Source organism: Condylura cristata, unplaced genomic scaffold (genome assembly GCF_000260355.1).
Source record: "Condylura cristata isolate star-nosed mole 26May11 unplaced genomic scaffold, ConCri1.0 scaffold00002, whole genome shotgun sequence".
Classification (NCBI taxonomy): domain Eukaryota; kingdom Metazoa; phylum Chordata; class Mammalia; order Eulipotyphla; family Talpidae; genus Condylura; species Condylura cristata.
In genome coordinates this window covers 37,855,493-37,875,440 of record NW_004567103.1, presented here as the reverse complement: position 1 = coordinate 37,875,440, position 19,948 = coordinate 37,855,493, and the positions used below count along the sequence as shown (strand labels likewise).

Genomic DNA, 19,948 nt, shown 5'->3' with positions numbered 1-19,948 from the left:
GAATTGTGTTGGAGAAATATTCATTAAAATGCAGCAAGCACTTCAGGTGATGAAAGACTAGCACCTGTTAAAGAAAAGATGGTTATATTACTAATTCAGATTTGGTCCAAAAATCTGTTTGCTTTTGTTTGTTAAAAAAACATGTTCAATGTAGGAAAACATTAAAAAAATTAAAATTGGCAACTTTTGGTTCATTATTTATTAGAAGAGGGATCGATTTAACAATGAAAGTATTATATCCTGGAATAATTTCAAGAAATATGCTTAATATTTTATTTTAATGTTTTTCATTGCACTCAAAAATAATTATATATAAAACATATAATTGATAGGATTTGTAGATCTGGATACAAAAATTAATATTTTACGTTCCCTGAACTCCTTTTTCATGTCTACTATGTTTAAGTTTTTACATTTCCCCTCTTTTTCTTTCATTTATGACTGGTTTATATCTACATTACCTTTAATATTCATTTACTTAGACTCCACACAATGGAACCATTTAAAAAAAACAAGTGAAGGAATTACAATCATGTAGGCAAAGACAAAGAAATATACTAGTTCACCAAGCTAATTCATTAATTTATCAAAACCTAAATTATCCATGAATCCTTTCATAAATATTTTATACAAAATCTTAAATATAATTTTTGAGTCTGAGACTCATATCTTTCTAGATTGTTTTTATTATCTTGAAGTAGATCTCCCCAGGTTTTGGCCACATTAATTCAATCTTGAACGTGTATCTATGTTGATTTTATCCTTGAGAAGACATTGCTGGTAAATTTTATCTTCTATCTTATTGACTTACACTTTATGAATTTATCCTTTTAAGAAATTCAGTATACATTGGAGATTTTAATTATAATATGTTCCTATATCTTTTAAAAATGAGAAAGCCCACAACTACCTACTATTTTTAAAAGATTCATTAACTCTCATAAGATCTATATTCATTCTTTGTCAAGCTGCTCTAAATATTAGGCTAGGAAAAAAAAACTAATGCTGTTTAATTTAACTTGCTGGAAATTTGAGTTTTCTAAGCTTCTCTTATCAGGTTTAGATATAGGGCTAATGGATCTTAAAAGCATCACCAGTATTATGAGGTTCCAAGACCATCATTAAAATGAGCAAGTCATCCTCATACCCTATTGCATATTAACTTTCAGTGATGTGTTTTGGTGATAACTATTTCTTCTCTGTGGAAATGTACTATATACTATATTAGTATAATGTGATATACTAATATATGATAATTCTACCGTCTGGCTTTCTACTATTCAAAATAAAATTAATGAACACCTTCTGTGTCTCCTCCAGAAATTTGCTTTTGTTTTGGAAAAGATGAGATAGGATATACTTTATAGCTTTATAGGGCAAAATAGAGAAGCATCTGACTCTGACATTAGTGGGGGTCTTTGTTTTTCACAGATCAGGAAAAGAAGACCAACTCCAGCGTCACTTGTGATTCTCAACGATCATAACCCCCCAGGTAAAGCATATGTCTTTTGTATGATGATGCAGACTATAATTGTTTGAAAAACATCAAAGAGTATGTTCTTGCCACTTTAGTTATCAATAATCTAACAAGCTAGACCAGAAAATGGATCACAAACAAATAAAGCTAAACGTCATAGAAACTCTCAACCATCTGCATGCCTTTCTGTAGAATGACACATTGATGATACATGCTATCAAATAAGTGTTTGTTGTCTTGTGTATACAGGTGTTTGTATAGTATCTTATTCAGTGTTTATTAATGAGTTGTGTAGAAAGTTGTTTAATTAGGCTTCAGAGCTTAAATTAAAGTTCTGGAGATACTTATATCTTTACAGAATAGATTTTTTTTTGTTTGTTTGTTTATGAAAGGCTGCAATGGGGTAGAAAATGAGCCAGGATTGGCTTTATCTTTGCTGCTGATGTCATATCTGAATAATGCAATTGACAAGTAACCAGATCAATTTTCAGCACTGCCCATTTAAAAGCCATTCTGAAGAGTTGCATCCATTTGTTGAGGTTTTATTTTCCATTTCCTATAAAAACTAAAACTGCATTATTATTCCTGATACTATGCAAACATTTACTTATTGAATGGGGATGATTTTAATCTTACATTTAAGTGCTGCTTCTAGGAATATAAAACAGGAAAGGTCATGGCATTAATTTCTGACCAGGCAGCAATTGGCACTGGAATTTTTTGCAAGTATAACAATAAGGGTGGACAAAAGGAGTATGAACAGTGGAAACATAATAAGCCTAAGTATAGGTAGTGGTGAATGGCCCATTTAAGAATAAAAGGGCAACAGTCTTTGACTCTCAGATTCCATACTAATTGGAGAAATACACATATAATAAGCAAGTAAATTTCTAGTAGAATTTTGAACATAACTCAAATATAGGAAGGTATTCAACTGAGGGGAAATCAGTGAACTAATTTATTCCTACTGAAAACAAAAATAACTTGATCCTGTCTCATTATGGTCCTAAGGCATTTTAAATAATCATTTCACTAAATGTTAATTTGCTTTTCTTTGGTTAAGTAAGATATACAGTTGCTGTACAATTATAGTTTACGAATAAATACAACTTAATACAATTAATAATGAAATCTTTTCAGCTTGGATGTAATACTATAGCAATCTTCTACCACTGACTTACTGATGCTGTGTTTTTCCACGGCATCCTACTACTTACCTTCCTATGACAACCTTGAAAAATCCTGCCCACTTTGAATTGCAGGTCTCTTCCTGCCTCCAAAAGAGCAACTTTCAGATTCTGTAGGTTTTGTCACTGTTTTTTTTCATGCATCCCTCAAATAGTAATTTCAAATAGTTTCCTTAAATGCCAAATATATGCCATTTTACAGAAGAGGTAAGTGAATATTGGAAAGGTAAGTGATTTCTGCAGAAGTTAGTCCATCGTAACAGATTTCTCAGAAAAAGTTCATATAATGCTGGTTCTAAAGCCCATGTATTTCCAGTGTGATGCTTGCCCTGACATTTCCATTGTGCCTTAAGTAGTGATTTAAAATTGCCCACATTCACTCTGCAGATAGTCAAGTCATATCAACAAATGAACCTAAACTTTAAATAAAATAAATCACTTGTCTTGACTGCATTGGTTAGTAGATTAGAAATTACTTTTAAATACTCCAGTGAAATAAATCTAGTTTTTCTCTAAAAACGTTTTTTTTTTACTAGGCCTCCTAATCACAAGATAACCATTGTCTTAGAGAGCCACACCGTTTTAGTAATGTCGTGTCCTGATTTTACATCCTTATCCCACTTTGTGGAAACTGGAATAGTTTCAATGGAATGATCAGCTTTGGTTGTATATAGCAGTATGTATGGCATCAGAGATTTTTTGCTGGTGGTGGATTCTTGGAACAAAGAAAAGCACACCAAAGCAATCCAAACCTGGACACTTGTCTTCATTAGCCTTGCGGTTTTGTCAAGGGCAACATCTCCAAGCTTATATTCTCTTCGCTAAAATGGAGATTATAATGTCCATCCTTTCGGCATCACAAGATTGCTACAATGACTGAAAGAATTAAAGTGAACACTCTGTAAAAACTTCAAACTACAATAGATAATAGATATCACCGACCAGTGTATTTTGGAATAGTCTTTGTAGGTGATATATTGGTATGATAATTAAGATATAACAAGCAGAACAGAGTCTTTATAATTTCACCTGTATCACAAGTTTCTGCCATATCCCAAAATTTTCTATGGTCCAAGTATTACCTAAGCACTTTATCAAATCCAGCAAAACGAAAAACAGCAACAACAAAAGAGTGTTGTGAGTAATGAATTTATCTAAGCAATTCCTCTTCTAGTTTTTAAAAGCAATACATCCTCTAACAAAAAAAAAAAAAAAAAAAGAGTTCAGTCTTAAATCCTGGTAAATGAAAAAATTCTTCAATTCATTAAAATTACCCAGGAAACAATTAAGCATTCTTGGAGTCACCTGTTATTAGTGCTGCTTAAAATTCAAATCCCTGAAAATCTTTCTTTATTGCTAATTAATGAAGCAAAGGAAATTAAATTTGCCATTGTAGAGACATAATTAACAGACCCTTCCAATTCATATGATGAGATTGGGGTGTCAGGATTTTTGTTAAATATATTAGATATATCTTCTTTTTACTTTTTTAGAAGTTTGTAGAAATAGTCAATTATAAAAGAGTACTTGAAGGAATGATTTAATTTAGATTTAGAAATGAATATCCATCCCAGGGGAATAAAATAGAGATCTCATCATGTAAATCTAATTTGATTGTTTACTAGTTTATCTATGATGGTCTAAACATTAGCTGAAGTAGGCACCTATTGGTAGTATTTCAGAAGCAACCAAATGTCCCATTAGTCCCTTTCTAAGAACTGGATTACAATGCTCAGCAGTAGACGCATTGCGGAAATAGACATATAGCTTGGTAAGGATATACCATCCTCTGTCAGAGATGAGGTTACCAGTACTAGAAAAGTAGAATTGAGAAGGTATTCAGAAAACACCTACTCTAATCACATATCTGCAAGAAAGATACTCTAATCAACCCAAGTACCTGAGACTTGCTCCTCTTTTTTAAATCTTTTAATTTATTATAACTTTTGTTATAATAACCTACACTTTTGTTAAAATAATCCACACTTACTAGTTCTTAATTCCAGAACCCATAATTTTAGGTGTTAGAACATATAGCTCTTTATACTAAACTTAAATAAAGTCTCATTTGAGTCTAAAAAAAAAATTTTTACTTTAAGCAATAAAAATTCATGTACTCACCCTTACTATTTGAAGGTAGGTAGTTCCCATAAGACTGACACAGGGCAGTAAGAGGCACTAAAACTGGCCAACCATAGTGACAGAGTAGTTTACAAATCACTGTCTGAGTTCTTCACCTGTGCACAATTGCAGGACTACTCATGTTCAGGGAACAACAATAATGTGATTTATTTAACAGACAAGGAAAAACAAAAGTTAGTGATGCCACAAATTGCTGTTTACTCCACTCAAAGCAGTATCCAGTGTTTTATAGTCCTAAGCACAAACACTCCCACAAACACAGAGGGCCTAGAGCATGTGGCAGTCAGATTTGGGGCAGGATCTAACTCATGAAGACAGCAAAAGGCACAACAGGCGATGTTCACAGATCTGCCAAGATGCCCAGCACTAGACAAAGTGACATTCAAAATGGCAGCTGAATGCTTCAGCTGAGCAACCTGATAAGTGGCCCTCAAGCAGCTCAGTGAGGAGCCAGTTCTTGGTCTTTACCTTCCCTGCCAGACTGTAACAGGAGCAAAGTTGGGAACAGTTTCAGTCACATGGCTACTTGCAGAGCCTCCTAACTTTACTTCTCTGAGGTTGACTCTCGGAAGTGTCGCTACATCCTTCAGAGGCCCACAACAGTCTTCTGGAAGATCTGCATGGTAGGGGCAGAAATGGATGGCCCTAGAATTGCTGAAGATCCAAAAATGATGAAATCCTAAACATTCAAAACTCAAGTGCTGAATCCCAGGGGCTGCATCTGCAGTCCCTTATACTTCTTATCAGAGTCTCCACTTCCACCTATATGTTGTCAGCATTTCACCTGGGGCTGTCCATCCTCACTGGCAGCCCTCTCCAGGGGGACCACCTATTACAAGTCTTTGGCTTCAGATGCATTACAAAAGCTTTTGTAAGCTGAAGAGTTCTTAGGCAAAGAAGCAATTACCATTAAATTTATGGTAATTGTGGAAAACATCTTATTCCCAGAAATAAGACATTATTATTAAATCATACCAAGTAACACATAAATCCTAAATGAATAGTGCATGTAGCAAACACAGGAAAGATCTGATAAATAAGCAAGCTATGAAGGAGTTTGACAGTTGCCCTGTTGCTTCTCAGGATGTATACTGCCTCTCCTAAGGTGCTGTAAAACAATAGTGAATGCTATTTTCCCATTTTAACTTTTGTTATAAAAGGCAGGTACCTTTTGTTGTTAAAATGAAACTCTTCTTAAGATTTATTTTGATTAGTGGGAAAGGTTATAAATGTATGTCTTTGTAAAAGCCAAGTGGTGTGGTGTGAAATTTTGAGAAGTGGGATAGGGATATATGTACATAAAGGAATACTTCATTATTCTCTTTTCTGGATAGAATAGTCCCAATGTTCCCTGAGGGCCTTAATAAACTTAATCCAAACTTTCCATGTCTCTTGACCTTTGGGACTCAGAAGTGGATACAGTCTTCCAGTAAAATGCCAGCCTAGATGAGGCTTTGTGAATATTAAAGTTTGTGGCATCCATTCTTCCCCACTTACTGTTAAGCAGAGACAATATGGTTACAATTAAATTTAATGGGCTTGATACCTATTAAACATGAGTGAACTATAAAAAGGTCTGGAGCAAAGTGAATATTTGGGTAAGTAGCCAGGAGTTTGGCATCATTTCAAAGCTCATAGTATACCTAAAATGTGGGACCAAAAATATAACATAAAATGCTTTGGGAGGGATATTTATTGAACATCTTATCACATTTTGATTTAGGGGAGAGGGACTTTCTCTTTGATACTTTAGCTCTGAATATTATTAGAAGATGGGGAAAAAGCAAAAAATATTTTTCACATGTGACTCAGAATACTAAAAACTAGTCAATATGACGCATACATTAAACAACACACTATTTTCTTTGAAATTTGCTAATAGGTCTCATTAGTAGAGAGAAAGAGGATTTCCAATAAATTAGTCTATTCAACTCTACAAACCAGAAGAGAAACCATAGTCCATCCTGGATATGGTAGTTCACTTTTGAAATGAGGCTTGCACTTTTGGAATGTGACTCTTAAGTTAAATAACAGGATTTTAAAGTCTCTGGATTTATAATCCTGGCAGATTGAATAATAGGTAGAAAATAATTCTATGCTTTGAGTTGGTCAAAACATAAAAACTCCAGGAATTTCTGTTGATGGGAGGTTTTGTAAGGTCAACAAAGTTAAAGTGCAGATTATTTCCAGTGTTAGGCATTCATATACATACAACTTATTTTCATGGACCATCTTTTTTTTTTTTATTACAAAAGTTTATTTTTACATCATTTTGTACATTTTTTTTTTCCATCTCAATTGCAATCCCCGCGGGTTTCCCATCACCAAATCACCCGTGTGCCATCACCATAATCCTGTGCATTTCTCTGCCCCCCCCATTTTTGATCCCATTCCCCACTCTACCCCCACAAAATGTCTCTGGTATATGGTTGTTCATTATTTTTGTTATTTTCTCTCCTGTGGACCGTCTTATTTTTAAAAAATGAATTATTGTGTGGTCAGAAGTTCAAATAAAGGTTCAGGATTCTCCTTGACTCTTAAAGATGATTAAGACAATATCAGTCAGACCGGCAGTTCCCCATTTATCTGGGGATCTCCAATCAAATATTTTCCAGTCAAGGTTCTCCTGGACTCATGGTCACACAATTTAGTTTTATCCTAAGTTTTCTTACATTCATTGGGAATGTGATTGTAATTCATCCTGACCCACGATCCTTGTTGATTGTTCCACATTTCTTTAGCCCTAACAGAATTAATAAAGCACAAAACAAAGCAAGGTCCAATAATTTTAGGTTATTCACAAGGTAAGTGTATTAATTTTAAGGAATTGTCAGAAAAGTCTATTTTTCCCTTTTATTTCTGAGGTTTTAAATGCCAAACCATGCTGAATTATTTAAATATTTAAAGTACTAATGTGGCTTTCAGAGATTCATGTTCTGTACAATTGACTTATTTTCCCATAATTGTTCAGTCTGTGTAGCCAAGTAGTTAAATCAATTGGAATATTACGAGCCGAAGATAAAATTCCAGCTTTTAATTCTCTTAAGATTTGCTATACTGTAAGTGGGCAAAGGAACCAGTGTAATCTTGGCTTAAAGAAATTTAAAAATATATTATTTATAATTTTTGCTTTTTGCATAGAAGAACTGGGGTGTAGGCCAGAGATGGGGGCAGGGATGAGAGCATTCACCAGAGACAGAGAGGGAAGCAGAACAGGTAGATTGACTGAAATACATTGTTAAAAGGAGGAGTGAGTGAAGTAGGAGAGTTCTGCTGTGCCACATGTGGATTTGCTCCCTGGCTGGGGATCAAACTCAAGTTGTAGTGGTGATAGCACTGAGATTTGATGCCTAGGCCACAAGGGAGGCCTTTGGCTTAAAAATTTTAAGGGTTAAGGTAAGAGTTAAAATTTTCCTATCTATTCCAATCTGCTAGTAGAGTACATATTAGATGTCCATGTTTCATTGCATTAAAAATATCCTCACTAGAAAGCCATCACACTTTGTATCTGATTAAGACACAAAATCAGGTGCTCTAGAGTATGCAATAGTTAAGTCACCATTCCTAGCCATATGGAGAAACCTATGTGAGACATTTACAATTTGACACAGGTACATTGATAGTAAAACCAGTAGCTGTGCCGAAAATATTAAATATATTCCAATAACAGTATAGCAATGTCTACCAGGGGACCTATTTGGGGTTTAGATTACAGTGTTGCAAAGTAAAACGCACAGATGAAAGCTAAGTGCTAACCCACATGATGCAGCGGATCCCTCCTGTCTGGAGGCTGCTCTCCTTAGCAGTGTATTTCAGTAGATCTGCCTTTCTGCACCTTACTTTGTCTCTGGTGAATCCTCTCACCACCCTCCCTTTCCCACACCTCTGCCTTGTTTATCTTAAAAATTAAAGACAGAAATATTTACTTCCAATTGATAGTCCTAGTCAAGGTAAACAGCAAATTAGTGGTATTTGGTTACCTCTAGAAAAAAATATATAGCCATGCTAAATGATGAAGAGTTCCTTTAGTTTAGAACTGCTCAGGAGCAAGCTTTTAACTTTTCTATTTTTTCCTAACATTTTCCAGTCATGACTTTGACTCAGAAAGTCATATGTCACTCTTCCAGTAATGACAGACATAAGTGAGCAGCAGAATTTGTCAGGGGTTTATACTGAAACACCTTAGGGCCGTGGTCTACTTAGAGGGTACAGTTTCCATTTGAGGATTTCAAATTAAACAAATAGGAAAAACTACCTAGAAAGGGATGGGGGACAATGGTGTGAGAGATGGGGGTACCTAAATGGTAAAATTGTAGAGATCCTAAAAATATCTCTCTTAATCAGTTTCTATATATCTGAAATGCATTCTGAAGTTGTTATTACTATATTCATTTTTCAGAATGCAGATACTTTGACCAGAGGTGACATATTGCTCCCTGATCCTTAGAAAAATAGCTACCCAAAGCTCAGAGGACACTGTGAAAACCAGAGGTGTAGGAAAAGGATTGTATTTCTCGGAGCAAGAGAACCAACCAGTACTGGAGATTAGAGACCTCAGATTTCATCTCCTCCCTCCCAGGCTGTTGCTGTCACTGCCTTCTCCAAATTCTGTCCTAGATCTTCCATAACATTGTAGGATCCCCCAAAACATGTTGGGAAGTGCTACCTCTGTATCTGTAATTCTCTGTGTTCTGGGCAGAAGGTAATCTTTGAATTGAATTCAATGATTTTGTATCACAAAGTAATTTGATATAGTGACAATGTTAGTGCTTAACAAAGCTATTTACTAAATAAGTTGCTAAACTCTGCATCACCAAAGAGAGATAAATTGACAGTCTGGTTAGAATACAATTACAGTTTGACCTTGGAAATAATGCTGAGGAAAGTATACTACATAAACTCAAACTGAAAAAAAAAAAATCCCCCAAAAACAAAAAGCCAGGAAATTAAAGTGATGTAAAGGAAAAAAAAAGAAAAGAAAGAAAGAAAACTTGACATCATCCCTTTTTTCACTCTCTATGAGTTTTCCATTATTGTGGGCCAACTTTCAGAACCACACTGCATATAAAGACACAACGACCTGCTAGTGAAAATAAAACTGAATTCACAAAATGGAAGAGTGAAAGCAAGTTATTTTTAGAATCCAAACTTTAGAATGATTTGCCTCAATGCAGCATCATTTATACTTTTTTGCCTGCCTGAAAAATATTATTAGAAAATATATACACCAAAATCTACATGCACAAATATATTACATATGCATATATTAGTCAGATGTCCAAATACATGTAAAAATGTCACTTAAGCTATTAATCCAGGTAATCAATTCAATCTCCCTAAGTAAACTTAGAAAAACATACTTTAGCATCATCCAAAATATCTAGAAAAACTTTATTTTGAAGTTTTATTATTTATTTTTAAAAGATTTATTTATTTATGCATATATAAGAAATGGGATACAGGCCAGAGGTACAGTAAGAGGATTCACAGAGACAGAGTGGGGAACAGAACAGGCAGATTGACTAAAATACACTACTGAGGGGAGCAGCAGGCAGGCCAGGATTGGTCTGCCAAGCCATGTGGGTCACCTCCCTGGCTGGGGATCGAACTCCTGCTGCGGTGGCTGCAGATAGCTTCATAGTGCTGTACTTTAACCTGTTGTACCACCATGGAGGGCCCTAGGTTGAAGTTTTAAATGGAATAATGCTAATAATAATTTTCTAATCCTTTGATTAGATCAAAATTAATCACATTATTTGAAAGTTCATGAAAAAATCCCTTGAAATTACTGGCACTGATTCAAATGGTGAGGTTCAATAAGTAATTTTTTTTTAATTCAGAAGAATGTTTTTTAAAATAAGCATTTGTTGAATACTAATTGTTTAAAAACCATCTTTTCATTTGGGTAGATTTCCTGTGTCCATATTTATAATCATTGAACACAAAGAAAAGTATTTTGGTTTGATATAGAAAAAGTGTAAAGTCAATGTCTAACTGAAATGTATCATCCAATTTGAAATCCACTTTTCAACGTTGACCTCGGTATTTCTGATAATGGTATCCCCATTTTTCTATTTGTCAAAGCACACAACTTTGGAATCATCACTCACTCTTCTCTCTTTATCTCACCCCTGTATCTATCATTGTCATTTCTTTTGATTCTTTGTACAAGTATATTTTTACTTCCTCTGCTCAGAAAAAAAAAAAAAAAAAACACTTGTTGCTTTATTCCAAAATCATATCATAAGCTTCCAAAATGGTTTTCCATGACTTTAGGTGGTTTTGTAGGACCAAATGCCCTGACCTTAGAGTCAGTGAACATGATACGATTGTGAATATCTGAGTCCTGCTTTTAAATCATGAAACAGAGAGCATGGTATGCTTAAGAGTCCAATAACTTGATGTTTGCTAACAACTTTATTGATGCTACATGTATTCTGTCTCCTGTCTGGTTTCTGTGAGAGGCTTTTGGTAGGCTTAATGGTGATTGACTGGGCTAATTTGTATTTTATAGTTTATTTGTTATGAGCTCTAGTATATATCCTGTAATTTACCTGTCCTTGCTTTTAATTACCTATGATAAGGAACATAAGCTCTTCTCATGAAGAACTCAGATACTTCAACCTAATCTGCACAACATTTCCATTTCTTTCTTTAAATAAGTCAGCAATTTCCTCTGTAGTGAAAACAATCTTTATTACACAAATTGTTAGTAATTGTATGAAAGCTGAGATTTAGTTTAAGGAAATAGAGGAAAGGAAAATAACTGCTATATCATTGTAAGATTTTCTGCTTTATGATTTCTTTTCTATTTCATTCTTTATTTTTCACTGAGGGCTTATAAAACAGAATAGAGAAAGCTTGTTCATTTGCCTATTGAAAATAACTTCAATATGTACAAGGATTTCAGATCATGCAGAACAGACTCAGACTGCACTTGTTTTCCAAAGCACCCTAAGAATTATCCACTCCTAAGTGCTTCCCATTTGTTTCCAATGAGTGAAAGATTTTCAAGAAGTAATGCCAGAGACCAAATCACTATCATATTTTATTCAAATAAAACATCTTAAAGGACTATGTTAAAATGGCTTATTTCGAATTCTACTGCAGGTTTTTTAACTTGATGAATAGATCAGAATTCCTGCTTTGCTCAGTGGCTTAACTTTGGCTTAAGTTCATGGAGACAGTCAAAGATTTTTTCATACCCCCCAGCTCTACAGATTGCCGTTAACTGTTGGGAGCCAGGCAAATGCCAGAAAAAACTGTTTACATGGACAGTAAAATATACATTACAGTGTAAGTATACATTGAAAGTATTTTTAAGTATACATTTGGTTCATAAAAGACAAAAAAAATCCCTCTAAGCTAGATAATGTTAAGTGAAATAAGTCAAGAGAAGAAAGGCAAATACACCTAGTTTCGTTTATTGCAGAATATAGAGAAACAAAAGGAAGGGTCAGTCAATATCAAACCACTAACAAACTCTAGAAATCTATTTGTAGACTTAAAGCACCAGAGAAGGAGAGGAAGGTGGAGAACATAGAACAAGGGGCCCAGTGGATTCTAATGGAGAACTACAGGCACCTTGGTGGTGGCTGGGTAACATATCTGAAGGGGTGTGACCCTATGCCTTTGAAATCTGTCAACAGTATTACTTTCATTAAGCTTTAAAAATCTTCCTAAATTATAAACAATTACATAAGCTCAAAGGTGTATTTAATGTATCTTATCTTCCATAATCTTATAGTCCACAAAACTTACCTATAACAGGCTTCTTCAACAAATCTGTGAGATGTAAGATGAATATTATAAACTTCATTTTTTATAAGGGTGATAAGGAAGCTGCTCATCATAAAGCAAGTTAATTAGCTGAAAGGGCTAAAATCGAAGCATTAATTCTCTAAGATCAGTGTCCTTTTCATCATGTTAATAACATTTTTCTTTGTACAAATAAACAACATCATTGCTGTTGCTATCTTATTTCTGTCTTTCTCATGAACTATAAGAAATCTCCTCACTGTACGTTGGCTCAGTGGGGTTCTATCTGTGTATCCCTTGATGTGTCTTTTTCTGTTCAAAGGTGATTTTGTCTTGGAGGGATGAGTCTACACATTTGTTCCCTTTCTTTGATAATTGGTTACAGGAGACTTTAGATCTGTTAATGCTAATTTTTTTATTATTTAACAAAATACAAAATATAACCAGAAAAATACATCTAAAATTCCTTTCTTAGAGTTAGGCTCTCTTATCTGTATCTTTCTTTGCTTATTTTTATACTCTGATTTGAAAAATAAAACCATTATTCTCCTTCCAATATTGGTTGGAAGGCCTACAATTTACATCTGGGTTCTAATTGACCTAAACCCTAACTGACTTGTATTCATCTCAAGTTTCATTTGTTTCTTGCTACCTATACTAATTTATTCTCAAACTGCCTTAGACTCACATTAAAGCCCCATCCTTCCGTAAAACCCTAATTGAACACCCAGGTGGAATACTTTACACCAGGAGAACAAATAAATCACTCTGGATCCTTTACACATTTGTTTCAACTAATTCTACATGATTTCTGTCACCTAGTAACACCCTGAAACGCATTATAGAGTTAATAGATTTTGATAGGAGGTAGGTCAGGAGGTCCTTTATGTATATTAGATTTTAGCAGAGTTGCAGAATAAGGCTTTGAGGACCTGGGAGAGTAGAAGGTAACTTTACTGTTTCTAAAATAGAAACCACTTAAAATTTATTTGAATATTTCACAAGGTTTGTTCTTGTGCTCACATTTCACAGTATCTATAAATGCTGGTGAATATAACCCATTGGGTCATCATTAGTTCTCATGGTAAATGTGTATGGGACTAATTTAAAATGGTCTTTGTATGACAACATGCAGGATAAACAATCATCTCAGCAAGGATGAATTTTAGGGTAGAGGACTTGAGCTGGTTGGGCCATTGTTTTAGTATAGACATGCTCTCTATGAAGCACCACAGGCAACTAATGACTGTAGGCCCATTGACAATTTTGCATAATAGTGATTTTTGAACTTCTTATCTTTTAAAAAACAATTTAAAGCCTACGCATATTTTTTTTCTAATGGCTAGTTTTATTCGTTTTCTATCTTAAATTACTTGAGTCCAATTTAAAAAGTCAATAAAATGATAATGATGAAAAACTGAATATATTGTTCAGGAGTTTAACTCAGTATTATCAACTGGCAGCAATGAATGGCTATATTCTATCCCACAGAATAGCTACATAATTTCCTTCTAGGTTGACTAGCTTATGGGGCCTTGGTAAACAGGAACTAGTCTGTCTTCATTTTCCTTAAATTGTAAAATAAACTGTTTACCCAGTAATTATCCTTAAGTTAGTTCCACTTCTTAGTAATAAGTTACTAGGGAAGAACTAGTCAATACCAAACTTGAAAAAGTTTATTACTGATCAAAAGTATTTAAATTGAACAAGTTCATTTGAATAGTTTGCATGTAATATTTCTATGTAACCAGAAATTAATAACTGCAAGAAAGTAATTTCAGAATGGACCTTGTACTTATCCCTCTGTTCACTTACTTCTTATACAAAGAAGCCATAAAAACAACAAACTCTGGCCCCAGTGAATTGTTTGCAAACACACACACACACACACAAACACACATTGCTGCAATTACAACATTCCAGCTGCTTTATTACTTTCTGAGTAAGTCAGATAAGATTATGTTTTATGTATTTCTGCTGTCTGAGTATTTATTAATGTGTCTATCATTAGGGGCATAGTTCATAAAATGAACTCCTTGCAGGTATTAACTTCATTTCCTTATTTCTAACTTAATTTGGCATTCCTGGCAATTTTTCCAGATACCGCACAGTCCATTTCCCATTGTGAAATAAATGCATAAATAAATATTTTTATTTCTCTTTTAATATTACGTTTTTGTATTCAACAACTATTGTAGAAATTGGAATTGACCTCATTGTTTTTTGAGCTATAGACCTTCATTTCACGTCAGTGAAAAATCAGAAAGGCTTTTGCATCAAATTCCTATGAGAAAATAGTTTTCTTACATATGAAAATAGACTTAAAAATGACATAAATCAAGAAGAAATATAATTTAATTTTGTATTTCACATAGCAAATCTAAATCTAAATAGGATTCCATAGCCTGATATCCAATGTCCTTGATAATTTGGGCCAAGTCAAATTCTTCAATTATACTTTATTTCCAGGCCTGATATACAGCTCTGATTAAACTGGTTACTTGTTTGGGAACTCTCTGTGGTGCAAGGAGTTAAGTCTCAGCATTATCAAGCTATGGCAGCCACTGCAGTCAGGGAGCTAACCCATATGGTACAGCCGACCTCTTCTGACTCGCCCACTGCTCCCCTCAGCAGTGTATTTATTTCAATGCATTTGGCTGTTCTGCTCTTCACTCTTTTTCTGGTGATTCCTCTCACCCCCCTGCACCTCTCTTTGGTGATTCCTCTCACCCCTGCACCTATAGCCTAGATCCCAGCTCTTATATGCATAAATAAATATAGTAAATCTTTAAAAAAATTAAAATAAACTGGTTACTTGTCTTCTACACATTTCCACCTTAGATCTTTGAATGTAATTCCACCTACTTAGAATGTCCTCATTACTACTGCATTTTGCAAAAATACTTGTATTTATATTGATACAGAGGTCTTTTTCTTTTCTTTCAATTTTACACATGGACATTTGACATTCATTCCCTTTTCTCTCCAGACATGAAACAAAAAAAGTTTTTTTTTTTCTTTTTGATAAGCAAAGAAACATGCAGTGAAATTGATAAAGCCATAATATTGATTCTATTTTAGTCTCACTCCTGCACAGGATTATTTTCTCCAGAAATTCCTTTGATGACTAGTCAGACGCTATTTGATCAGTTGTGATGATGTGGTTACCTCTTCTTGAAGCATCTATGACCATGAATGGCAGCTCTAAAGTTAGAAAGTTCTTCTTTGTATATAATAAAAATATCCTTCTTAAAATTTTCAGCTTTTATTCTTGGTATTCCTTCTAAAGGATCTCAGAAATAGTATAATACTTCTTCCAGCTGAGAACCTTTCAAATATGTGTGGATTGATATAGTGTTTGCTTCAGTTTTGTCTTATCAAAAATGTTCTGTTACAGCTAAATTTATAATTACAACATGGTTTTTAGACATCTTATTCTGTTCCCTAGTGACAGACTTTCAGCATAGTATAAAAAATGTATTAATTTAACTGATAGTTATCAAACATCTAATATAAGCTAGCTAATATGTTAAGTGTGAGGATTCACAATAAAAGGTGATAATGTTTGTGGCAAACATTGACAACTTAGAAGCACACATTAAGACACTTAATCCTGTCAGTAAAGGTTGCATGGTAATAGAAATTTTGGAGTACAATCTGAAGGAGAAGACAGGGATATCTTTTCAAGACAGTGGGGAAAACAGAGACAAAGTCTCAAACGCATTACAGATTCAAGGAATTGAGATCAGTCCCCTATGTTGCAGCATGGAGTGGCACCAGCTGGAGGTAGAATTAGGCAGTTGGGTTCTTAAGGAGTTCTGACTAGGAACCACTAAATGCTTTCAAATAGGTGTGTTCACATGCTCAGATTATATTCTAAAAATGTTCCTATGGCTACAGATAAAGGATGCTTAGAAAGAAGAAAATCTGAATGAATCAAGTGTCAGTGGACTTGTATGACAGAAGAGATGGTGATAAAAAAGGAGGTTGATTTAAGTCTAGGGTCTGTCCTAAGAAAGCTAGCATATTTGGGTAGAAGTAGAGGATAGTAATGAGTTTGGAATGGAACACATTATTTTAGATACAGTGGGCAAAAGAGAGTTCTCGTTCTAATTCTATGTGAAATAGTCATAACATCCTGGAAGTAATGCCTCAGTAATGGAGCCACTGGTATTGAAAACCAATTTACTAGAACTCTTTCAGAATAAGCACATGTGATTATAAAATAGGAGAGTTTACCTAGTAGTTATTACCTTAATAATGTTGGCAGTATATCTACTCTTAGCTCAGTATAGCTGCTGAAAACACAATTATTACTCTTAATCATTAAAGAACTCCAATTAGACAGAGACATCATTAGCCACTGACATGCGGTCTGTTAATCTGGGTATGGATGTTATTCCACCTGTAACAGCCTTTCCATATGCACAGAACTGAGGCAATATAGCTAATCTAAACTGATGACATCAGTTCAGTACATCTTTTAAATTCAAAGTCCAACTGGAGCACAATTATTTAGTCTTCTTTTATTAGTTTAATATCCTTTTCATTTTCAGTGTTTAATGAAATGAGCATGTATGGCTGAACAAGTTCTTTAAAAAAAGATCTTAGAAGTTTTGAATAGTTGTAAAGTCAGAAACAAGCACATTGCTTCAATCTATAGCTAAAGCAACTAGTTATATCCCATATAAAGTACATATATTCCATCATTTATGTTATTATGCCATTATTTTTTGGTTTCACATAAATACCTGAGAAAAACTGTATTTCTAGAAGTGTGATATACTCAAAACATGTAACCTTTCAAACAAAAAAGGCCTAGACCCAATTCCAACTCTGCTACTTCAGAGCTCTTTGCCTTTAAAAAAGTTACTCAATTTCTTTGAGTTTCAGTTTTCACACACATAAAATGTAGCTAATAATATTTACCTCATAGGGTTGTTCCAAAGATGAAAGTAGTGAATGAAAATGTTTGGCATTATAGCATAACAGCTTTAAAGCCAAAGCAATAAAACATTATTGTTTTGGAAAGTATTGAAACAAAGAGTGTGTGCTCTTTCCTTTCCTCATCTGGAATACCTGCCAACCTGGTCTTTACACTTTTGGGGTATGTTTAATGGTAATTATGAATTGGATGAAGTGTCTATGAAGGCCACCAGTTGAAAATAAAAATCTGGCAACATAAAAGTCATTGAAAGGGAATTGGGACTAATTTCTTTTGTCGCTGCCCAGTATTTTACTAAAGGAAATAAAAACGCAAAGGTATTTGTTAGTAGGACTTTGGTTATGAAAAATCAAGGACATTTGATCTTAACTGGTGGAATCTCCTGAAGATTTCTAAAAAATACTTCCTTTTCATTTCTTATAAAATAAGGATTATGTAAATGAGGTCAAAGTGGATCTTAGGTTAATCAAATCCTCACAAATGGTCTAGAGCATTGATGGTATAAGTAGATCTCCTAAAAATATGGTATTTTAGGGGCCTCCCTGGTGGCACAGCACTTGAGCATGAGTTCAATTCCCGCCAGCCCCGGAGGTGATCCACATGGTGCGACAGACCTCTCCTGACCCACCCACTGCTCCCCTCAGCAGTGTACTTTGTCAGTCTGTCTGCTCTGCTCCCCACTCTGTCTCTGGTGAATCCTCTCACCGCCCCTGCACCTCTGGCATGTACCCAGTTCTGTATGCATAAATAAATAAATCTTTGTAAAAATGTGGTATTTTAGCCACTATGTATTTGTTGTGATACATTGGTTCTCATGATTGAAAGACAGATGTTACTGTTAAATATGGTTACAGTTCTGAACAAAATTGCATAAACTCATTTAAAAATTGTCTTAAAAATTTCCTAATATTTCTTCTAGTCTTTTCTTTAGTTAACAGAGATTTTGAGTTTAAAGCAGTTTCCTCTTGTAAGACAGATGTGTTGAAACACGCATGTGATTGAAGCCAGGTGCCATTGTGAGTAAGACAAAGACGTTGAAATCCAACCTTACACATGCAATTACTGAAATATTCAAGCAATTATTAAAATATTTGAGTTATTATAAGTAAAGCCAGAAGCTTAAAATCTTGAGTAATGATCAAAGTAATAATCAAAAAGTGTAGAAACTTTGGCATATCAGGATTCAAACTATGTGAACTGGCTCTCACTTTCACTAATGGTTTTTAGACTCATTAGTCTTCAAAATGAGGCTGTAGGATAGGAATTTCCTTGTTTAAAAAGAATTCTGGTTAGGTTATTATTATATTTCCCTAAAGAAATTGTTTGCTTTTTGTTAATATATTTATGTGATAGAAGTATAGGAATAATGAAAAACTCAAAAGTAATAGCTTGTGTACTAGGAGTCAGGAAATACAGATTTTAATTTTAGGTCTGCTATGATCTAGCTACATAAAAGGGTGAACCTCCTCATGTTTTTCAATGTCATTTTTTGAATCTACAAAATAAGATTTGATAAGATGCCATTTAGTTCTTTCTTGGTATTGAAATGTAACAATTATAATTATTGTGGGAAAACAAATACACAGTCTCTCTACATAGCTATCCTAACACATGCATAACTAATTGATCATGCTGATCCAACATACTATGATTACATGTTATATTTTGTTTTTGTTTAGTATATTAATACTGATAATATAATACTAATAACTAGTACCTTAGTTATGTTTCCTTTCAAATCTAAGTATTATAATATCCAATTGAAATTCAACTCTAAGCCAAAGTTTCATAAGAGAGATCCACTTGAACATGTAGCATCCCAAATCTGCCTGATAACATAATGTGAAGACATTATGGAACTTTATGCTTTTGAGAGTTGTGACATTGTGAGCCATATTATGGCAAAATAAAGTAAAACTAGATAATAGCTGTGCTTGTTCTGACTTCCACTAACAATCAGCCTATATAAAGTCCTTTGCTTTACTGTTCCAAGTGGCATTACTTTCCCATTAACCAATAAAGGCATAGTGCTGGGGTATTATGATTTCACCTGGCCTGACTGAAAATATGAGATCTGAAGATTTTAAGTGTATTAAAACTGTTTCAAAGTACAAATCACCATGTTTGCATAAATGTCTATAAAATACACAGTTGGCTAGTTATTTGCAATTTCAAGAATATAATTATAAACAAATTGCATTTAATGTGGGCTATCATAGGTCCCTCCAAGTCATTGCTTGTGCCTTTGGTAAAAGCATATTGATCTAAAGAGAGTATCAACAGTCACTCAAAGGACATTGTAATCTGTAACATTTTTCAATTATGTTCACTTTTTAAAAATGCTTTCATTATAATTTTTGATGGTTTCAAATCAAAGAAAACGAAATATGCTTTTGTGATAACTTGATCTGTGAAGGTAGTAAGGCAAAGCAAAAGGTC

At 34.1% G+C, this 19,948-nt stretch overlaps 1 protein-coding gene across 1 annotated transcript in view; it reads left to right on the top strand.

The window, feature by feature from the left end:
* The window catches only part of PPP1R1C (protein phosphatase 1, regulatory (inhibitor) subunit 1C), a 94,504-nt gene that overhangs the window by 610 nt on the left and 73,946 nt on the right, over positions 1-19,948 (top strand). The window contains exon 2 of the mRNA XM_004674468.2: positions 1,432-1,492. Coding sequence (XP_004674525.1) covers positions 1,432-1,492 — 61 coding nt within the window. The remainder of the gene's footprint in view (positions 1-1,431; positions 1,493-19,948) is intronic.